We start from the raw sequence: 18,679 nt of genomic DNA, 5'->3' as shown, positions 1-18,679 counted from the left end.
CAGCTCCTGCGGAAGTAGGAATATCTTTTGAACCGAATAGAGTTGACAGTGTAAAAGCCGTGGGAAGCAAGGGATTGCTACCAGGCTTTCTATCCTTATCTTCCATTGTTATTTTGTACTCAAACTCATTTACAGAAAGGAATTTACTTCTCTATATCTGTTCACTCTCTGTTTATTATGCATGAGTAGCTAAATCTGTTGAATGGGTTGAGAAGCACTTAGCTAGCATAACTGGGGATCTTCATTCCATGTGATTATCTTGTATTATGTATGATTCATTCTTCCATTAGAGATACTCGAGAGGGTAGTCTAAGGACAGGATCTAGGCTTGGAAAAGTCAGGTTAGAATCTAGGCTTGGGAGAGTCGAATTAGAATGCATAATCAAGAGATAAGAGCCTAGGAATAAGCACTGTTTGCTATTAACGCATCGCATGCATCCTAGAGATAGGATATGATTGTGTGCAGTCAACTTGTCTTTGTGTGCATCTTGCATCATCACATAGGAAAAGAGTAGAGACTTAGGAATAAGCTCTATGGACACTTTTGCATTCAACACATGCGTCTTAGATTTAAGAGCACTGCATTTGCATTGGAAAATGACTTGTTGTCGCATAGGTATAGCATGATCGCATAGTCTGACGCATTCCCAAGTAACGCTAGTTAAAGACCTTCTCAACCCGCTCATCCACATACTCAGTGCATCTATTGTATAATCAAACTTTTCTCAAATCTGCCACATTTATTTATTTTATTACTGCAACCAACAACACAAACAACTATTTGAGTTACCGGTTACCGCAAAGTTATCGTGAAAAATTATCACCACATATTGTTTTCCCAAGTCCCTGAGTTCGACCCTGGACTTACCAGGAAACTCATGGAGTTTATACTTTGATTCCACTGAGAAAACTTATTGCTCAATGCAATTCCATCACTGCATTTCATTTCCATATTTTCACCTCATAAAATAACGCATCACTAATCCATTTGAGAACCTTATTTAAGGGCTTGTAATTGATGGCTAGTCACGGAACCCCTCATGCCTTTTCTGCCTGGTTGTTAACATAAAAGGTCGGGCAAGACCAAGGACTTTTAGATGGGCTTATTAATCCCTTCTTAAGAAGATTATCTCTATTTAGCTCCTAAGTTATTATGATCATCTATCCCTTTGAAATCCTATTAAGATGTTATTGGATTTCTTTTTCAATTATAGAGACAAACTTAGGAGTTATTGGATGGACAAACTCGAAAGTTATCTTTTTCCCGAATTTCTGAGATGATAGTCCATTCTCAGAAACTGTAAATGGATATAATTGAGTAAGGAAAGTAGTAGCTAAGATAATTTTCTCAGTGAGGTCTTTAACAAAAGAAAAGTGCTAACGAAACAAACTTCCTTGTTGCATATATGCACGATTGGCAATTTATAATTGATAAGAAGTTGTTGATTATTGCTCCTCGTAGTACTTCCTTAGAATTTTCAAAATATCTAGATGGAATCAATCCTTCTTGGATAACATTTTGATCTACTCTGGAATCAGTTAGATCATTTGTCTCTAATTTGAAGTCTCGAACTTTGATAGTAACTCTGGATAACCATTTTTTATTGTGAATATTATTGGTGTAGTTGATCTTTTCTACACCATTTACTTGATTATTCGATGATTCTCCCCTTAATTGCATAATAGGTACTATCCAGTTGGTTGATTGATCCTGGAAAGAGCTAAAAGCATATTTAAGAATGGAAAGATGTTGCTTATTAATAGAAACTTCTTTTTTAAGAACTTTGACTTCCATTTGGAGGTCATAAATCTTGACGGGCTCTTGCTGAGTTTCAGTGTTGACTCGGTTCAATAATTCTTGAAAAAAATATTGTATTGGTATTGAATCTTCTTGTTTAGAGGCTTTCTTTCCAGAATGTCCCTCAATTTAGTGAGGACTACTCTTTTGGAATCAACGTCTGGTATTTCTTCTATGAAATTAAGGAGGTGCTCCTAATCTTTTGAAAGAACGTTGATGCATACTTTGCAAGGATTACTTCTTCATCGTCAGAAGTATTGTATAAACTTGAAGATTCTTTTTATGTTGAATCTTCTTTTATTTCATTGAGCATGTCTTCAAATGAAGATTCTTCTGAAATTGACATGTCATCTTCTGACTTACAACGTAGAGTAGAGGTGGCTCGTTTCTTCTTCAATCTCTAAGCAATTGATTTTTTGCTTGAAGGGACATCTATTGGCATAATGTCTCATCTTGTTACATTTGAAGCAAACATCATATCTTTTGGAGGAACATTAACTACTTCGCTTGTATCTTTTGTAATGCTTTCTCTTTCAGAGTTTTCCTCTCTTTGAGGTTTTTGTCTTCCTTTACTGTATAGCTTCTTTGACGAATGCTATTTATTTTTTGGTTTGAGGATGAAGAAGCATCATTTAATCCATATTGTTTGCAAAAATGATCCAATTTTCTTTTTGTAATTTGGATCTTTAATTACCTTTTGTTATGCTTGTTGTCTTAACAAAGGTTTAAGCATATCGCTTGAATTAAACTGGTTATGTCTCCATAGGTTAGAGCTGATCAATTGATAATATTTCCTTCAAAGATTTCAAAATTTTTTGGATAAAATTTCTCTGCTATGTATAGAGGTAATCCTTCCACGAATTTTTGTTTTTAGATGTCTTCTCCACATGATGTGAGGTTACAAAAATGTGCCATAAAGGTGTCTTTATACCATTTGAACTCATTCATCTTTTGGCATCTCATTTTTAAAAGAGCTTCAGTGGCTTCGTCCTACAAAATGTTTCATATGGGTATGTACCAATTGATTTACCATATCTAGTTGTTCAATGGCTACCTCCATATGCGTTCCTCTTATAGTAGGGTTGCTTTCTTGCTTGACTGTAACAGTCTTTGTTGCTATTAGGATTGCATTTCTTTCATACTCCTTTAATTGATTATGCCGCCCGTCTTTAAATTTCTAATGAACCTAGAAATTAATATATGAGTCGTGACCAAAATTGTCTTCCTAGTGTTATAGGCCATGGCAACTATGATCATTTCTTGGAATATGTTCAGCATTTGTTAATCTGAACATTGGTTGATATTCCAGCTTATGACTAAACTTCCATCATAAGTATATTGGTCTGGTCTGAGATCATCCCATCCCAGATCGGGGAGAGATGGTTTTACGTAATGATTCTTCATATCAGTGTTGTGTGTTCTGATAGGAAGAACTTTTGAGAAAGATAAAGGTTCTTCTACCTTTCTAATCATATTAATATTTGTTGATGATTTAGCTTCCAACCTATCAATCTATATGGTCGTAAGCTTCTTGTTCATCTCGGCTAATAGTTCCTCTAGATCATTTTTTATTATTCTGATGGGAAGAGTATTTGGTTGGAAGATCATCTCTTGACGTCGATCTTTGGTAGTTCTTGATAATCCATTCTAATGACAGATTTCTATTTGTCCATCCAATCAACTGCCTTGAAAAGTGTTGTAAGGAACTTATTGGAATAAATTAAGTTGTGCTCAAAGGCGGAAGGATTATTATATGAAATATTTAATTAAATAAATACTTTTAGAGAGAATATATAATTTTTAAAAGTTATTTTCTAATTTATAATTTAAACGGTAAATTTGGTTCCTAAAGTTTAAGAAAAATTAGAATTAAGTCCATATAGTTTATAATTAAAGTTTAATCTCTATAATGTGATAAAACGTCACAAAACTATTTATGAGATGTTATTAAATCATAAAATTAAATTTAAACTTTTAAAACACTAAATTTTAATTTCATCAAAGTAAAGGTACCAATGTGTAATTTGACCTTTTTAACTTAAAATTTGTTTGGTTCGAAGTTTCAAAATACGTACATATTGAGACAAAACTCCCCATGTTGGCAAGTTCGTTGCGTTGACAGGTCCTTCAGAAAATGTTGTTGTAGATAACACATCCTCCAACTTCACTCTGCATCCTTTCTTCATCATCATTTCTCATATTGCCTCTCCGCCATGGCCACCGGCGCCACCCTCCTCACCGACCTCCCTTTCCGGCGTCCTCACCCTCTCACTCTTCTTCGCCCCTCAAACATTCCTTCTTTCCACCCCCTTCACGTTTCTCTCCGAAACAATCACCTTCGCCCCAATTTCAGATGTTCAATCGCCGAAGGCTCCACCGCTCTTTCCCCTTCCAAGGCCTCTGGTCAATCTTCCATGGTGGATTGTGTGGTCGTCGGTGGTGGAATTAGCGGCCTCTGCATCGCTCAAGCTCTTCAAACAAAGCACCCCAATGTTGCCCCTAACATCATCGTCACTGAGGCTAAGGATCGCGTTGGAGGCAACATCACTACTGTTGAAAGGGACGGCTATCTCTGGGAAGAAGGGCCTAATAGCTTCCAGCCTTCCGATCCTATTCTCACTATGGTGGTTGGTATCATTCTCGTTATTTATTCCCCGTTTTGTACATTTTAGGTTGTGTGCTGAATTTCCATCATGTGTTAACATTGATGTCACTGTTTTTAAACACTTGTGGATTGAAGCTGGTTTTGTTGACCTTCTCTAGAGCAGGGGAGACAGAACTTTTTTAGGAATTGCCAAAGCTTTAGGTTCTAACTAAATTTGGGGTCAAATTAGAGAGGAAACTTTAAGAATTTTAAATTTCTTAAGTAATTTTTATAATCTAAGACGAAGCATGGAGGGAATGATCTCCTCTTACCTTCAAGCCGCCATTTTCTAAGGCAAATTATTAACCTCAGCTGGTAAACCTTTTCTATTACCCTATTCTGATCATTGATTATGGCCAATGGGACAAGCAAACGTCTTCTGAACGTACATGTTCTAGGTGATCCCATGCTAAGAGTTTATATATGTATGTATGCTTGAACTTGAATTAGTGTAGTGGGACGATTTTCATACTCGCTACCATCTATTACTGAGGGATTTAGTCTTAGATTTTTATATCTTATTAGTTGCATGAAAGTCTTAAATTTATCGTTAGGAAGTGGTTTACTTGTACGTTTTTTCTGGGTTTATTTTTTTATTCTTGTACAATGGCAGGTGGATAGTGGCTTGAAAGATGATTTAGTTCTGGGAGACCCGGATGCACCTCGATTTGTATTGTGGAATGGAAAGCTCAGACCAGTGCCTGCGAAGCCTAATGATTTACCTTTCTTTGACCTGATGAGCCTTGGTGGAAAAATCAGAGCAGGCTTTGGTGCACTGGGCATTCGCCCTCCTCCTCCAGTTTGTCTTCTCAATTCTCTTTCTCTATATTGAAGTACATTGTCACTTTTACTTTCCCCATCAATCTCAGAAAAGAAAATATTTATTGTTTTTAGGTTCTCATATATTGTAATACTAACAAAGGTAACAGGGTCGTGAGGAATCAGTTGAAGAATTTGTTCGTCGAAACCTTGGCGATGAAGTTTTTGAACGCTTGATAGAGCCATTTTGTTCTGGTGATTAACCTTATTCAATTAAATCTATATATCTATTTTATATTGCATATTTTCTTTATTGCTGCAATTCCTATTATCTTGGTATCTAATTCATTGTTGCTGGCTAGGATTCTATATCATCGTGGTTATCAAATTATCCTTTCTTACTTATAAATTAGGATCTTTATTTTTTGTCTTCTTTTAAGTGTAGTGTCTCTTGACTCAATTGATTCACTATATTTGTTCATGCATATTTTATTAATAAAATATCGATGAAATTTGTTTCTTATAAAAAGAAATATTATGTGTAGCTAAATATATAAGCGATAAGGTCTATTCGCTGCATAATATTTATGTGGAAAATAGAAGTATTTTATTGAATATGTCTCATTCTAGTACATTGTACATATTGTGCACAAGCAGTTGTAATTTTAGGAAGAGAAAGTTTACTAGGAATAGAACACTTCGTAAGAGTAGTCCTGTATGTAGAAAGAATAATGATGTTCTCTCCCAACTTCACTCATTCATTCATTTGTTCTTATCTTCATTAATGCTTAAAAAGGTCCTATGCATTGATTATATGTGTTGAATTGATACAAGAAAACAAATAAATAAAAATAAAGGAGAAAAGCAAAGAACTTCCAATTGATTTTAGAAGAGAGGAGGCACGGAAAAAAAAATCTTGAATCAATTCTACTAAACTATTATAAGTTTTTCTTCTCTCCAGTGTTGTTGTGTGGATTGTGGATCCTCTGTCAAATCCCTTGCTCACTCTAAAGAAAGCAAATTTTCCAGGAAGATAAGATCTATTAATTTAAGAGTATTGACTGAAAAATCTCTAATAAAAAGTGGACTTCGTAGAAATAAGTTGTTTCTAACAGTTGCTATTTGTTCCTCTCCCAATGTGAAATCTATTTGCTTCTTTTCTTCTTCTTTTTTTTTTTTTTAACAAGATATGAAACTTTTCATTAAGGAAATTAAAAGAAGCTAATGCTGAAAGATACAAAATAAAAGTAGTAAACAAACCAAAACCAAAAACCTCAGTACAAGATAATGACCCCCAAAACAAATCAAACTAACTGCAGGAAATAAGTAATCAAACAGAACAAAACAATTAAATAGGTGAAATAAAAGCATCCCAGGTTTTGATAAATATCTTGAACTGAAGAACCACCAAAGATCTTAGATCTATTTGTGTCTTAGGGTGTGTTTGGCTCTCAAGCTAGACTTTTTTATTTTTTTTATTATTTTGTTTAAGAAAACAATTCTATTGATGTATAAAATTTTCAAAAGAAGAGCTCATACCCAAACTATAGAAGTTACAAAAGATTTCTCCAATTGGTCAAAAGAGAGGTAAGAGAGTAAGATCTAAAGTATGACGTGCATTTACACTAATTCACAGTAAGATCTAGAGTAAGATTTCTCTCAAGCTGGATTTGTGCAATGTAGTGTTAAGAAATGAAGCTTAGGCTTGATATGTAGGTTTACTAATTTGATAAACAACATTACCCAAACTTTTTAATTCCACTTTCTATGCAACGCATTAAGTACAATTCTTTATTTATTCTATCGTTAGCAGAATTCAAATGTAGATTATTATTGTGCTACTAGTAATAATCACAATAGTAATGGCTAAACTATTTGTACTCTTCAGGAAAGATGTAATAATTTAGTTTCAAGGTTATACCTCTTTGGTGGATTGTTTTACCCGTTGTCAATTATTGACTTGAGACTGTCTGTTCAGGTGTTTATGCTGGTGACCCTTCAAAGCTAAGCATGAAAGCAGCTTTTGGTAAGGTTTGGAAGCTAGAGCAAAATGGTGGTAGTATTATTGGTGGGACTTTCAAAGCAATTCAAGAAAGGAATAAAGCTACCAAGCCACCAAGAGATCCGTAATGATTTAACTAAATGGAGTTTCTCAGTTTTTCTTTCTTTTTTCCCTCCTCACCACTTTATGATATATAGCTTGTTTATTAACCAACTTTTTACATTCTAGGCGTCTACCAAAGCCTAAGGGCCAAACTGTTGGATCTTTTAGGAAAGGACTTGCCATGTTGCCAAATGCTATTTCTACTTGGTAAAAGTCCAATTTAAAACCAAGTTTTCTGATTAGTGTTTTGACTATCAGTCTTTAGATTGATCATTTCTTCAACTTTTTTCAATTGATTGTAGCTTGGGCAGTAAAGTAAAATTATCTTGGAAGCTATCTAGTATCAGTAAAGTGGATGATGGAGGTTACAGTTTGACATATGAAACGCCAGAAGGACTAGTCTCCATACTAAGCAGAAGTGTCATCATGACAGTTCCTTCTTATATTGCCGGCACTCTGTTGCGTCCAATCTCGGTAATTTAATTTCCTAGGACTTGAATATGATCTATTATAAGATTTCTGTCCTTTCAGGAGTATTTTTATGATATTAGATTTTATATATAGTTCCAGCTTTTCCATTGCTTTCTTTAGTGTTAATAGCCTTACTCTTTCTGCAACCCAAATCACCAGTTGATTGTATAATAGCTTGGAATTGACATTGTGGAAACACTCTTCAACATTAGTCAGGTTGCAAAATAGATGTTTAAGGTAGACTTTTTAGAGGCTCTGGGAGGTTTGAGGGAAGTTATGGGAGGTTGTTAGGTAGTTTTTCTTTTTTTTCTTTCTTTCTTTATTATTTTTTTTTTGGGTGGGTGGGGGTGGATGAAGAAGAGAACCATTTCACAAATGAGATGAAATTATAAGAGAGGGTGGGAAAACCCAATATCCAAAACAGATAAATGCAGATTGCAAATAATTCTTCTGGCTGGTATGAAGATCGCATAAACTACAACTATTGAAAGAAACATATAATTTTCATCAAGAGAGCTACAATAAATACATTAGGAAGAAAGCCTGAAACTCAGTTTTATCACTAGTGCAGAATGTATGTATCTCTTGAATTCTGTACAGTTGTGCAACTGGTGCGAGAATAGGAAGTCCAGAATTTGTTGCTTGGTTCTCTGTTTCCAAGTTTGTTTCTCTTTGATGATTCCCTTGCCTGCAGGGGAAAGCTGCAGATGCACTTTCAAAATTTTATTATCCACCAGTTGCATCAGTGACCATATCATATCCAAAAGGAGCAATTAGGAAAGAATGCTTGAGTGATGGTGAACTAAAGGGGTTTGGTCAATTGCACCCTCGTAGCCAGGGGGTAACAACTTTGGGTAACTCTCCATTCTTTACATTTGATCTGGCATTCTGCCCATAACTTCTGTTGACCTAAGTTTTGCTATACCATTCTTACAGCCCTGGCTGTTGCTCAGTTGGGTAATTAAATTGCATGCAAATCCATGCTTACTTTGTTGCAGGAACTATATACAGCTCATCACTTTTTCCTAATCGAGCACCAGATGGAAGGGTATTGCTCTTGAACTACATTGGAGGGGCTACTAATACTGAAATTCTTTCCAAGGTATTTTTTTTTTCCTTTTTACCACAGTTTGCAAACGAGCTTTCTGAATCATATATGAAGTTTTACTAGGAAACTAAAAGGAGGCTTATTGTTGTATCTATATTTATATGCTTAGTAGTGTTGAAATGATGGTGCGATCTGTTAGGATAGTTTCAACTGTCGTTTGTAGCTCGCACTTTTAGATGAGAGACTTGTATAAATAACAAAAGAGATCTCTGCCTCAGGATTTCGAGCCACTGAATCATGCAATCTGCGACCAACTTGGGTACTGCATCTATAATTTATTAGGAAAAGAAAATATGTGAAGCTGAATCATGTTGATTTTCAAAAGCTGTTAAAAGTAGTTTTTGGATTTGACTTTCATAAAAATTTGGTGTACTGACAATTTTTTTTAATTCATTTTTTATCCTTCCATGTACAAGAGTTATTCACATTTTATATCCTCTCGTTTCATCATTTTTATTTTAAAATTAAAATTGTTGTTTCAAGCCCCTTGATTGCCTCAACAATGGCTTCTTATTTTTTTTTGTCTAAAATTAGAGTTTTGTCCTTGACCATATTGCATTTGTTCCTTGACCCATTATTAATGCATGTAATGCACAAAGGCAATTACTTCGTAACCACCTCCAGAGAAAGAGCAAATGTGTAATTGGCTAACAAAAGGGTTGAAACTCCTTCCATGATCCATGCTCATGTCTTCAATGTATTTCCCTGTATCACTGCTTATACGTAAGAAACGAGAACCTTATGTATGGTAATACCACAAAATTTAGCCGTTTTTATTTATTTATTTATTTTAGTTTGGGATCTTTGCAAAGCAAGCTTCTTGTAGGTAGGCGTGAATTTTGAGCAACTAATGCAGGATCTTTAACACCATGCTCCTTAAAAAGCTTTGCCCCTTGCCTCATCTCTCTTTACCTCAGCTTCAAATAGGTTTCCATCAATGTATAGTGTTTTACTTCAACCATAAGCAGCAACCATTCTGCTTTATTCTTTTCTTCTTGTGGTTTATTAAGTAAGGAGGAAGCTCATAATTGCACTATCCCCATCATGGTCGAAGACTATACCTGTCTTCTTGTTGAGGGCCAATGATGCCATAATACAACCATTCGGCTTGCTGGAGTCACCAAACAATTCAGATATTCCAATGAAAAACGCCAAACCTCAAAATTTGTATAGCTTTTGAGTTTTGTGTTAGTCCTTTGACTTAATTTCTGATGGATTTGTTACTGGTTGGTGCTCGTATATGATTAAATACCATTTTAAGTTCCATCTTCTAACCATATTGTTCCTTTACAGCATTAATTTTATTTTTATTATCTTGTAACTTGTAAGTGCTTTTGTCATAACAGACGGAGAGCGAACTCGTGGAAGTAGTCGATCAGGATTTGAGAAAAATCCTCATAAACCCAAATGCAGAGGATCCTCTGTCATTGAGCGTGAGGGTGTGGCCGCAAGCCATTCCACAGTTCTTGATTGGTCATCTCGATCTTCTGGATACCGCTAAGGCTGGATTGAGAGAGGCTGGAATGGAAGGGCTATTTTTAGGCGGAAACTATGTATGTGGTGTGGCCTTGGGGAGATGTGTGGAGGGTGCCTATGAAACTGCAGCTGAGGTAGCTGGTTTTCTGTCTAAAAAAGTGTATAAATAATTAGCTTTTTTTTTGTGTGTGCTTTCTACCATTAGGCAGATATGGAACTGACGGGCTCTTCACGCCCTTGAGCTGTAACTTGTAACTTGTAAAGGATAGCTTGATTTTTGTCTTGTTTTGTTGCTAGCAATAGTTGTAATCCTATTTTTAGGATGAATCCTAACATGTTGAGCTCTCCAAAACTTCTTGATTGACTTTCAACGAACCCCATTGTTTTAGTTATTATAGTCGATGATTATTATGGTCTATTTAGAGTTCAAATAATTTTAGTCTGAATAATAATAGTTTCATAATAGTTTGAATGGGTGCAGACTATTTGAGTATGAGTAGAAAATAGTAAATAGTAAATACTATAATAAAGAAGGAAATAGAGGATGAATATGAAATAGTAAATACTTGTAATTCAAGATCTTCAAGATGCTCCTTCAAGAAAACGCTTCTTTTTGGTTCACCATTCTTGATCAGTCACAATTTCTTTTATTGGACTAAATAACTTTACATTCTGATATCATATTAAATAATATGAGTTTCATCTTAAAATTAATTGACAATTAAAGGAATAGTTTATCTATCTTATAAAGAGCGTGAGGATCTTTGATCTTTTTAACGTGAGATTTGAAATAATATTACTATAGTTAATTGTAAGTTATAATAATTAGAAATATCAACCGTTATTATTGGAACCCAAACATGGATAAAGTTTAAATTGTTTCATAAAAAAGAAGTAAATTAGGCAAACTCAGCTTGTATTATTGTGTTAAATGTGTGGAACCATGAACAAATACATACTTCATTTCATAACAAAGGAAAAAACGGCGATTGATAAACAAACAAGTGGGAATGAAAGTGAAACTAAAAGGGTTTCTGGTTCTGGCAATCCAAGTTGGGTCCAGTATCGACATTGAAGAGCTGAGCATATCTTTGGAAGTAGCCAATTCGATCATTTACTCGAGCGTCATTGGCAATCCCACACTCAAGTCCGCCATTGATGATGTTGGTGACCAGTCCATATCCTGCGGTTCGATTTGCTTCTATGTCAGCCTTTGTGGGAACGTATCGCCCGACCATGACGTCGTGACACGACGGCTTCGGCTTCTGCTCCGTCATCCAGAACCACAGCGCCGTCTTGAAGGCCGTCGTTGCGTCCTCTGCCACTCTCTCTGGGTTTCTTAGGCCGTCGAATCCCAGTGCCTTCCCTGCTGGCCCGTAGTTGAAATTCCTGCTCGTTGTTCCATTTCATTTTACTCATCACTTTACGTTACTCGTGTAATACACTATTTTGTTACATATTTCAAAATTTATCTTTGATTTATTCCATAGTTTTCAAAAGCTATGTTATAAGTTGTCAATAAACTTTGAAACTAGTGTTTATTTGGTATTTGGTTTTTCAATTTTTAATTTTGTCTAATGGATTCTTCTAATTTCAATTATATCACTAATAATTCCTTCACTAAGTCCATCTTATTTGGTATTTGGTTTTTCAATTTTTAATTTTGTCTAATGGATTCTTCTAATTTCAATTATATCACTAATAATTCCTTCACTAAGTCCATCTTTCTTTTAAAATTAATAGGACAATTAGAGATAAATTTGAATTTTGTCTCATACAAATTTAAGTTTTTGTTTTTTATCTAGTACATCAATAAAAATTTAAAATTAGAAAATCAAGGGATTACTTCCTTCTTTTTAATTTGGGGATCAAATAGCTTCAAATCTTAAAAAGCTAGTTGAATTTTAAAATTTTTAAAAAATATTAAATTACAAATTTAGTCAATTTACTTGACACAATGTTGAAGATTTGCGAAACATTAAATTCAATTTGTATCTAATAAGTTCTTTTTAAAAAAAAAAAAAAAAGATTCATTCAACAAAATTGAAAGCTCAATAAAATCTATTTGACACTTTTTTTCAAAAAAAAAAAATATTGGACGCAAATTTAAAAAAAATTTGTAGACTAAACTAATAGTTTAATCTTTAAACTCTACTCAAAACCTTTAACTTTAAAAATCATTCTTCATTTTGGTGCTTAATTTTGACAGTAAAGAAAAAGTAAAAATGATCACTTTTTAACTTAAAAAAATATCTGTTTTGATTAAGGATCTTATAAACCCATGCATTATTTGCATGGTATCCTAATTTGTTATGTACTTACCATGACAATTGAATAGGTCCTCTTCCTTTGTAGGACTTTCCTGGATAGCAAGGCCACTGCTTAACACTATCATCACAATAGTTGCTTTGTGGATTAATTTCCTCTTTAAAGCACAGCCCCCAAGCAAAAGGTCCATCCGGAGCAGTCGCCCACCCGCCCGTCGTCTCGTGCGAGATCTGCGCCAAAAACGCCGCTACTTCCCTCTTCCGTGTGGCCAAACAACCCGTCGTGCCAAATTTCGGAAACCTCGTCGTTGCTTCAATAAAAGCTTGGTAACTATAGAATCCATTCGCAGGGCATGCACTATCATCCTTATGCAAAAATAGCGTCTTGAAAAGTTTTTCACTAACCAGAGAAGATACTCGAGATATCTTCTCCCGACGACTGTGACCCTCTGTCATCGACGGGAGGCCCGTTCCAAGGAGGAAGATGAAGGAGAGGAATAAGAATTTGGATGCCATTTCTCTAACTCGGTGTTGTGACAATGTTGAGATCAAAGCTAGCACTTCATGTTATATATATAAAATAATATATGAATAACGTAGTGATAAGGTATGGATTAATAATGATAAATAATTAGGCAGAATCACAAAATGATTGGAATTTTAGAAAGTCAACGGTCAAAAAATTTGAATTGAGAATCACTGCATATAATTAATGAATATAATGCTTTTGATCCGAGTATTGAGGGTTGACTCATTCGTGATTGGTAATATAATATTTTGGTATAATGTTTTAATCCTTTAATATATAAGTAAGTGGGGGGGTTTGATAATGGCACTTTAAATATATATAATATATAGACATCAATCTAGACAATCTAAAAGTAGAAGTAGAAGATAATTTTATGTACACAACAAACAGACAAAGCCAAAGCCAATGGGCCACTCATAACATATACATACAGAATCTTGAGGGCTGCAGGCCGCGAAAGAAAAGACACCCACTAACTTTCAAAACTAAAATTTTATTGGCTAAAATATCATTTGGGTAACGATTTAGTCTTTCAATTTTAGTTTATAATCATTTAATTTTTATATTTTATAACGATTTAGTCTTTATTGTATAAAATATTATTAAATTTTAGTAAATTTCACTTGCAATATATGTAGATCGATGGATTGACGGCCAAGTTTATTTATAAATTATAAATATTAAGTGGTTAAAGATTTAGAGTTTGAGGACTGAATTTAGTTTAAGACTATTTAAATATTACAAATTTGAAAGTATAGAGACTGAATTGTTATAAATTAAAATTAATGAACTAAATTGTTACTTCTATAGAAATTATTTGAAGGTCAAAAGTGATTTTTAACTTATAGTTAATTAATCAATTTGAACATTATTTAGCGGATAAAATACTCATATTAAAGATTGATGGTTCGATCATTTGCTCTGATATAATAAGTGAGAGAATGAGAACTTAAATCTTGGAAATCTAAAGATGAACTATATTCACTTTGACTCAACTATATGAGAGATTCGAGAAAGGTTATGAGAGGGAATGTAATGGGGAGATAGCGGTGGAATTTGGGAAAGTAATGCAACTCCCATATAATCGAAATTATGGTCAAATATATTTTTGGTCCTTCAAGTTTAGAGTTAGTGATTGTTTGTTGTATAAGACTTCAAAAGATACATTATATTTTAGTATTTGAAATTTGAAAAAACTAATGATCAAATCAATTCAAGATTATTTAAAACTAATTTTCAAATCTTAGAAACTAAAATATATCTCTTGAAATCTTAAAAACGAAATAAACACTAACTCTAAATCCCATAATCTCATACATTAACTGTATTTATCCTTGAAATTAAGTGGAGAGAGAGAGAGTTAAGAATTGGATAATTCATGCGCTTCTAGAAAGAAGACTTTGTGGTTGCCACTTCCTCTATTTCAGTTGTGTATTTTCAACCGCACCTTGCATTCAATGTATAGCAACGTTGACTTCAATCAAATACAAATTAAAAACATGCATTTAAATGAGAAGAAATTGACTTTATGTGCTTGAGTCCAATTTTCAAATTTGGTAAGAGTTTATTGTATGAGAGAGAGAGGTTAATCACTCCATGTTTGTTCTTCATTTTACACTAATAGGTCATGTTAGTTGTATTCAATGAAAAAAAAATTAAAAAAAGTTATGCTAACCTCAGATCTTATTATTTAGTCCGATCTCGATTCAAGCTCAATATAGAGTTAAATTTAGATCAATTGGATCCGCTCCAACTCCTTCAAATATTGGATGGGATATGGCACATTTTCAAGCATGGTCTAACTTGCTCAAATACGTAGCATAATTGGGTGTTTGTAGTAAATGATAAAATTGGATAAAATATTTGAAAATATAGCGAATATTATAAAAATATTGTAGTTATAGTAAACTAGTTTTCTTTTATATTTATTTATTATTATTATTATTTTTTTTATTTTTTTTTTTTGTAATGATAGTCTGTCAATGAGAAGATTTTATATGATTATAAATGAGGGTTTTCAAAGAGCCTGATGATAGGTTCTTGAGGGTGGATTTTTCTTTGATTCACAGTTTGGGGTTCAATTTAGGCAAGTTGATGGAGGAAGAAGAAATCTACTAGAAGCAGCACTCTAGAGAAGATTGGTTGAAATGGGGTGATAAGAATATCTGCTGGTTTCATAAGAAAGGTTCATTAAGAAGAAAAAAGAATGAGATTAGTGGCATCTAATTGAGCCCTGATGGTACTTGGGTTGAAGTCCATGAGTCGGGTTCAGATGGATTTTCCTACCTTATTCTACCAAAAATGCTGAAAACATTGTGGGACAATATACAATAGAGTGTTGCTTGGATATTTTGAATAATAAAGGTTGTATCTCTAAGCTAAATTCGACGAATATCATGTTTATTCCAAAGATTTCTAAGTCTCGTGGAGTTAGTGATTATAGGCCGATCAACTCATGTAATTTTAACTATAAAATCACCACCAAAGCCATAGTCAACAGGTTGAAACTGCTTTTAAATGAGTTAATCTCAGCCCCTGGGTTTGTGTTCATATCAGGTCGTGCTATTACAAATAATATTATCATTGGCCATGAATGTCCCCATCACAAAAAGAAAAGAAGATGTAAAGATGATGGCGTGACAACACTAAAGTTTAATCTCAACAAGGATTACAGTAGATTTTGTTAGAGATCATGTGGTTGGTAATATTGTTTAAGTGTCACAGATGTTATATGAGATGTCTCTACATTGGAGGTTTTCTGGCAAAGGGATGTTTTTGGAAAATTTTGATTCTACAAAATACTTTCCTTATCGAAATTGTTCTTCAACAGTATTATTTGCCGATCACTTACCTTTTTTTGTGTATGGTTGTTTTGAAAGTTAGAGTTGTTCATCTATGTATCCACTATGCATATTTAAAAGACATTTAGTCTTTCAGCTAAGACTGGCCTTTTTTGTGAGAAGAACTATATTATGTTTCATGGTTATGAGTGTTCGACTGCAATTGAATTACAATCGTGAAGAGAGAGCGGTACTGTCTGGAGACATACTTCAAGTTACTCCTTGCTTCTGTATCGTGATTCATCCGATAAGGAAATCTCAAGCTTAGGAGGAGCCTAAGCTATTCAAGTAAAGGGGACTTTGTTCTACGAAGGAAAGATGGAACTTGAGTCTTACAAAGAAGGATTCTTGGTCTTAGAGGGAGCCTAAGATATTCTTCACTAATATCATAACTTAGGGGGAGTTTGAGTTACTGTGAGAGGAAGTCTCAAACCTAGGGAGAACCTAGGTGAACAGTTGAGTGATTGAGCTATTCGGAAGTCACTGTGTAAACCCTTGAACTTATTTTATTAGTTAATCAAGTTTAAGATCTCTTAATTATGAGTTAAGATGTGAATTAACATTGATGGAATAAGTAAGTTAAGTATAGTGAATGATGCGTCTTAAATGTAAGAGAAGGAAAATTTTCTAAGTATTCTGACTACATTCATTCAGGTTGTAAATATGGTTGACACATGGAGAGTTGGAGAAGTTTATTAATGGTGAATTGGGAAAAGGGCAAGAAAATATGTTAAGTGTGGAATGTTGAGTTCTCGAGTGGAGTAGAAACAAGTTAATACTTAGGAAAAATAGAAGGTTCTATACATTAGAACTGGGGCACCATGTGGCCAGCCTGGTTGAATGATGCAACTAGAGGTCCAAGAAGGGAGACATTATGGCTAAGTACAAGTGGTATGAAGGATTTATGCAACCAACTTGTATGCGATTGATGAAGGCTAAGCCAACAAGTGATATGACAGAAGATCATGCGTTGAAGGGAGAAGGCTTAGGTGGCCGCAAGACCATGCTATCAAGTTTAAGCTAAGGAATTCTACTTAATTAACGAGTAAGTAAGTCAGGTGGCAGCCTTATAAATGTTAATAAAGGGATAAGTTTGCAAGGTGGCAATTAATTAAGCAAACTCCTCATGCAAGCCCAAGTATAAATGAGCTTAACCAAGAAAGAGACTGTTTTGCCAAAATTTTCCTTACGCCTAAGTGAGGGAGCGTTTCTGCCATCTGAGGATTTTGAAAGTTGAAGAATTTTCGGCCAGCCAAAGGATAATTTGAGGAATTTTTGATCGATTGTGGAATGAATGATGCACAAATTCTAGGGTAAGTAAAAGTTAAGATGTTTTTGAGAAATTTTGTTTAAGGGAGTTTAGCTTTTATGAGTGTTGGAATTAAAGCGAAGGAATCCAGAAAACTCGAAGTTGGAATGATGTTATGGAAGAATAAGCAAGTAGCTAACCCAGTGATGCTATGCATTGACGCATACAACATAGTCAATTCACAACAAAGGCACTTGAAGTACATCACATAGTAAGCGTTCATTAAAGGAGAAGAAGGTGTTTCAGCACTTATGCGAGCACCTTGAGAAAGAATTCCAAATTATCAACCAAGTTATAAGGTAAGATGGCTAAGGATAGTCGATATGCTAAGAATTGTTTTACATCAAACCTAGCTATGATGCAATAACTATTAGTATGGGGTGAAGTTAAGCTATGTATTAAGCTCAAAAGGGAGTTATGTATACTAACCAGGGGACTTTTCCCTTTCAGGGCAAATGCAAATAGGAGAGGCGTACAACCCCTTGGATAAGTAGTTTAGAACAGTGAATAACAAGTTTTGATAAATGTTTTCTAACGCGAGTTTTATGAATGATTTCCAATACATAAGCATTTCATATGAAGTTATTATATCATGATTTTCTCCAACGCATGCCTTATAAATGAATGTTGATCGCATGATTTGTTGGGAATGTCCTAGAATTCGCAGTTCGTAAATTTTGTATTAAACATTCTATTTATCAATAAAATATTATTGAGTATCTTATTCGATAAAGTTGTTGATATTGCATTCTATTATGAAAATCCAATAAACGTATCAATGGCTCTAGTATGAATACTTTAACTTTATGTAGTGACATAAACAGGATCAAGTTAATAGTATATAGCCTAAATGGTCTATAAGTATATAGATGAAATTGGGTATCTCATCCTGGTAACACTATTGGATGCAGCCCATTTTGTATAGGCAATACAAATGATGTGATCCACAGATCATTCATGTAGAGACATGTGAGTGGGAGCATCCTATGCAATGAGTTTGCATAAGGACTGGACCACTAAATAGTCACTTTTCTTTATAACGACTGTTTACTATTAAAACTGACTATTTCATACTAAAGTAACCTAATATAACTCGATCTTAATCCTGAACTAGCTATGAACTCTTGTTTATTCGAGATTGTCCTTTGATCTGCATGGGTAAGAGTAGTCCAACAGCACTGCTCAATAAGCCTTCCATTTTGGGGATAAGATCGGATAGATAGAGGGACATAGCTCTGTGAGATGGAATTCACTCCTACCTGTTTTAGGGTTAGTAGATATGTTGTTCTATTAAGTGTTGATTCCAGGTCTTGAACAACCGAGGTCTCACCTTCTCATGATAGAGAGGGACAAGATTCATAAGTGGTATTATGA

At 34.3% G+C, this 18,679-nt stretch overlaps 2 protein-coding genes across 2 annotated transcripts; one reads left to right on the top strand and one right to left on the bottom strand.

Moving 5' to 3' along the window:
• Window positions 1-3,867: 3,867 nt before the first annotated feature.
• LOC120067889 (Flavin containing amine oxidoreductase family) lies at window positions 3,868-10,735 on the top strand. The gene is made up of 9 exons (XM_039019501.2): window positions 3,868-4,425; window positions 5,056-5,241; window positions 5,372-5,456; window positions 7,180-7,327; window positions 7,432-7,512; window positions 7,608-7,779; window positions 8,471-8,630; window positions 8,775-8,878; window positions 10,231-10,735. The coding sequence occupies exons 1-9, from the start codon at window positions 4,012-4,014 to the stop codon at window positions 10,528-10,530; spliced, it is 1,650 nt and encodes a 549-aa protein (XP_038875429.1). The 5' UTR covers window positions 3,868-4,011; the 3' UTR covers window positions 10,531-10,735.
• Window positions 10,736-11,259: 524 nt separating this feature from the next.
• Window positions 11,260-13,225, bottom strand: LOC120067984 (chitinase 10-like). The gene is made up of 2 exons (XM_039019644.2): window positions 12,683-13,225; window positions 11,260-11,749 (listed from the first exon to the last, which is right to left on the bottom strand). Exons 1-2 carry the CDS (start codon window positions 13,141-13,143, stop codon window positions 11,383-11,385), a joined length of 828 nt encoding a protein of 275 aa, XP_038875572.1. The 5' UTR covers window positions 13,144-13,225; the 3' UTR covers window positions 11,260-11,382.
• Window positions 13,226-18,679: the final 5,454 nt, after the last annotated feature.

Source organism: Benincasa hispida, chromosome 12 (assembly GCF_027475165.1).
Source record: "Benincasa hispida cultivar pf3 chromosome 12, pf3_genome.v1.1, whole genome shotgun sequence".
Lineage (NCBI taxonomy): Eukaryota > Viridiplantae > Streptophyta > Magnoliopsida > Cucurbitales > Cucurbitaceae > Benincasa > Benincasa hispida.
The sequence above is the reverse complement of the archived record's forward strand: the minus strand, read 5'-3'. Positions and strand labels throughout refer to the sequence as shown.

What these genes read in the sequence shown, in the direction of transcription:
- LOC120067889 (XM_039019501.2), top strand. Translation starts at nt 4,012, where the DNA reads ATGGCCACCGGCGCCACCCTCCTCACCGACCTCCCTTTCCGGCGTCCT. An exon ending in ATCCTATTCTCACTATGGTG is followed by an intron (nt 4,426 to 5,055) that starts GTTGGTATCATT and finishes GTACAATGGCAG; the next exon opens with GTGGATAGTGGCTTGAAAGA. An exon ending in GCATTCGCCCTCCTCCTCCA is followed by an intron (nt 5,242 to 5,371) that starts GTTTGTCTTCTC and finishes CAAAGGTAACAG; the next exon opens with GGTCGTGAGGAATCAGTTGA.
- LOC120067984 (XM_039019644.2), bottom strand. Translation starts at nt 13,143, where the DNA reads ATGGCATCCAAATTCTTATTCCTCTCCTTCATCTTCCTCCTTGGAACG. An exon ending in GGACCTATTCAATTGTCATG is followed by an intron (nt 11,750 to 12,682) that starts GTAAGTACATAA and finishes AACAACGAGCAG; the next exon opens with GAATTTCAACTACGGGCCAG.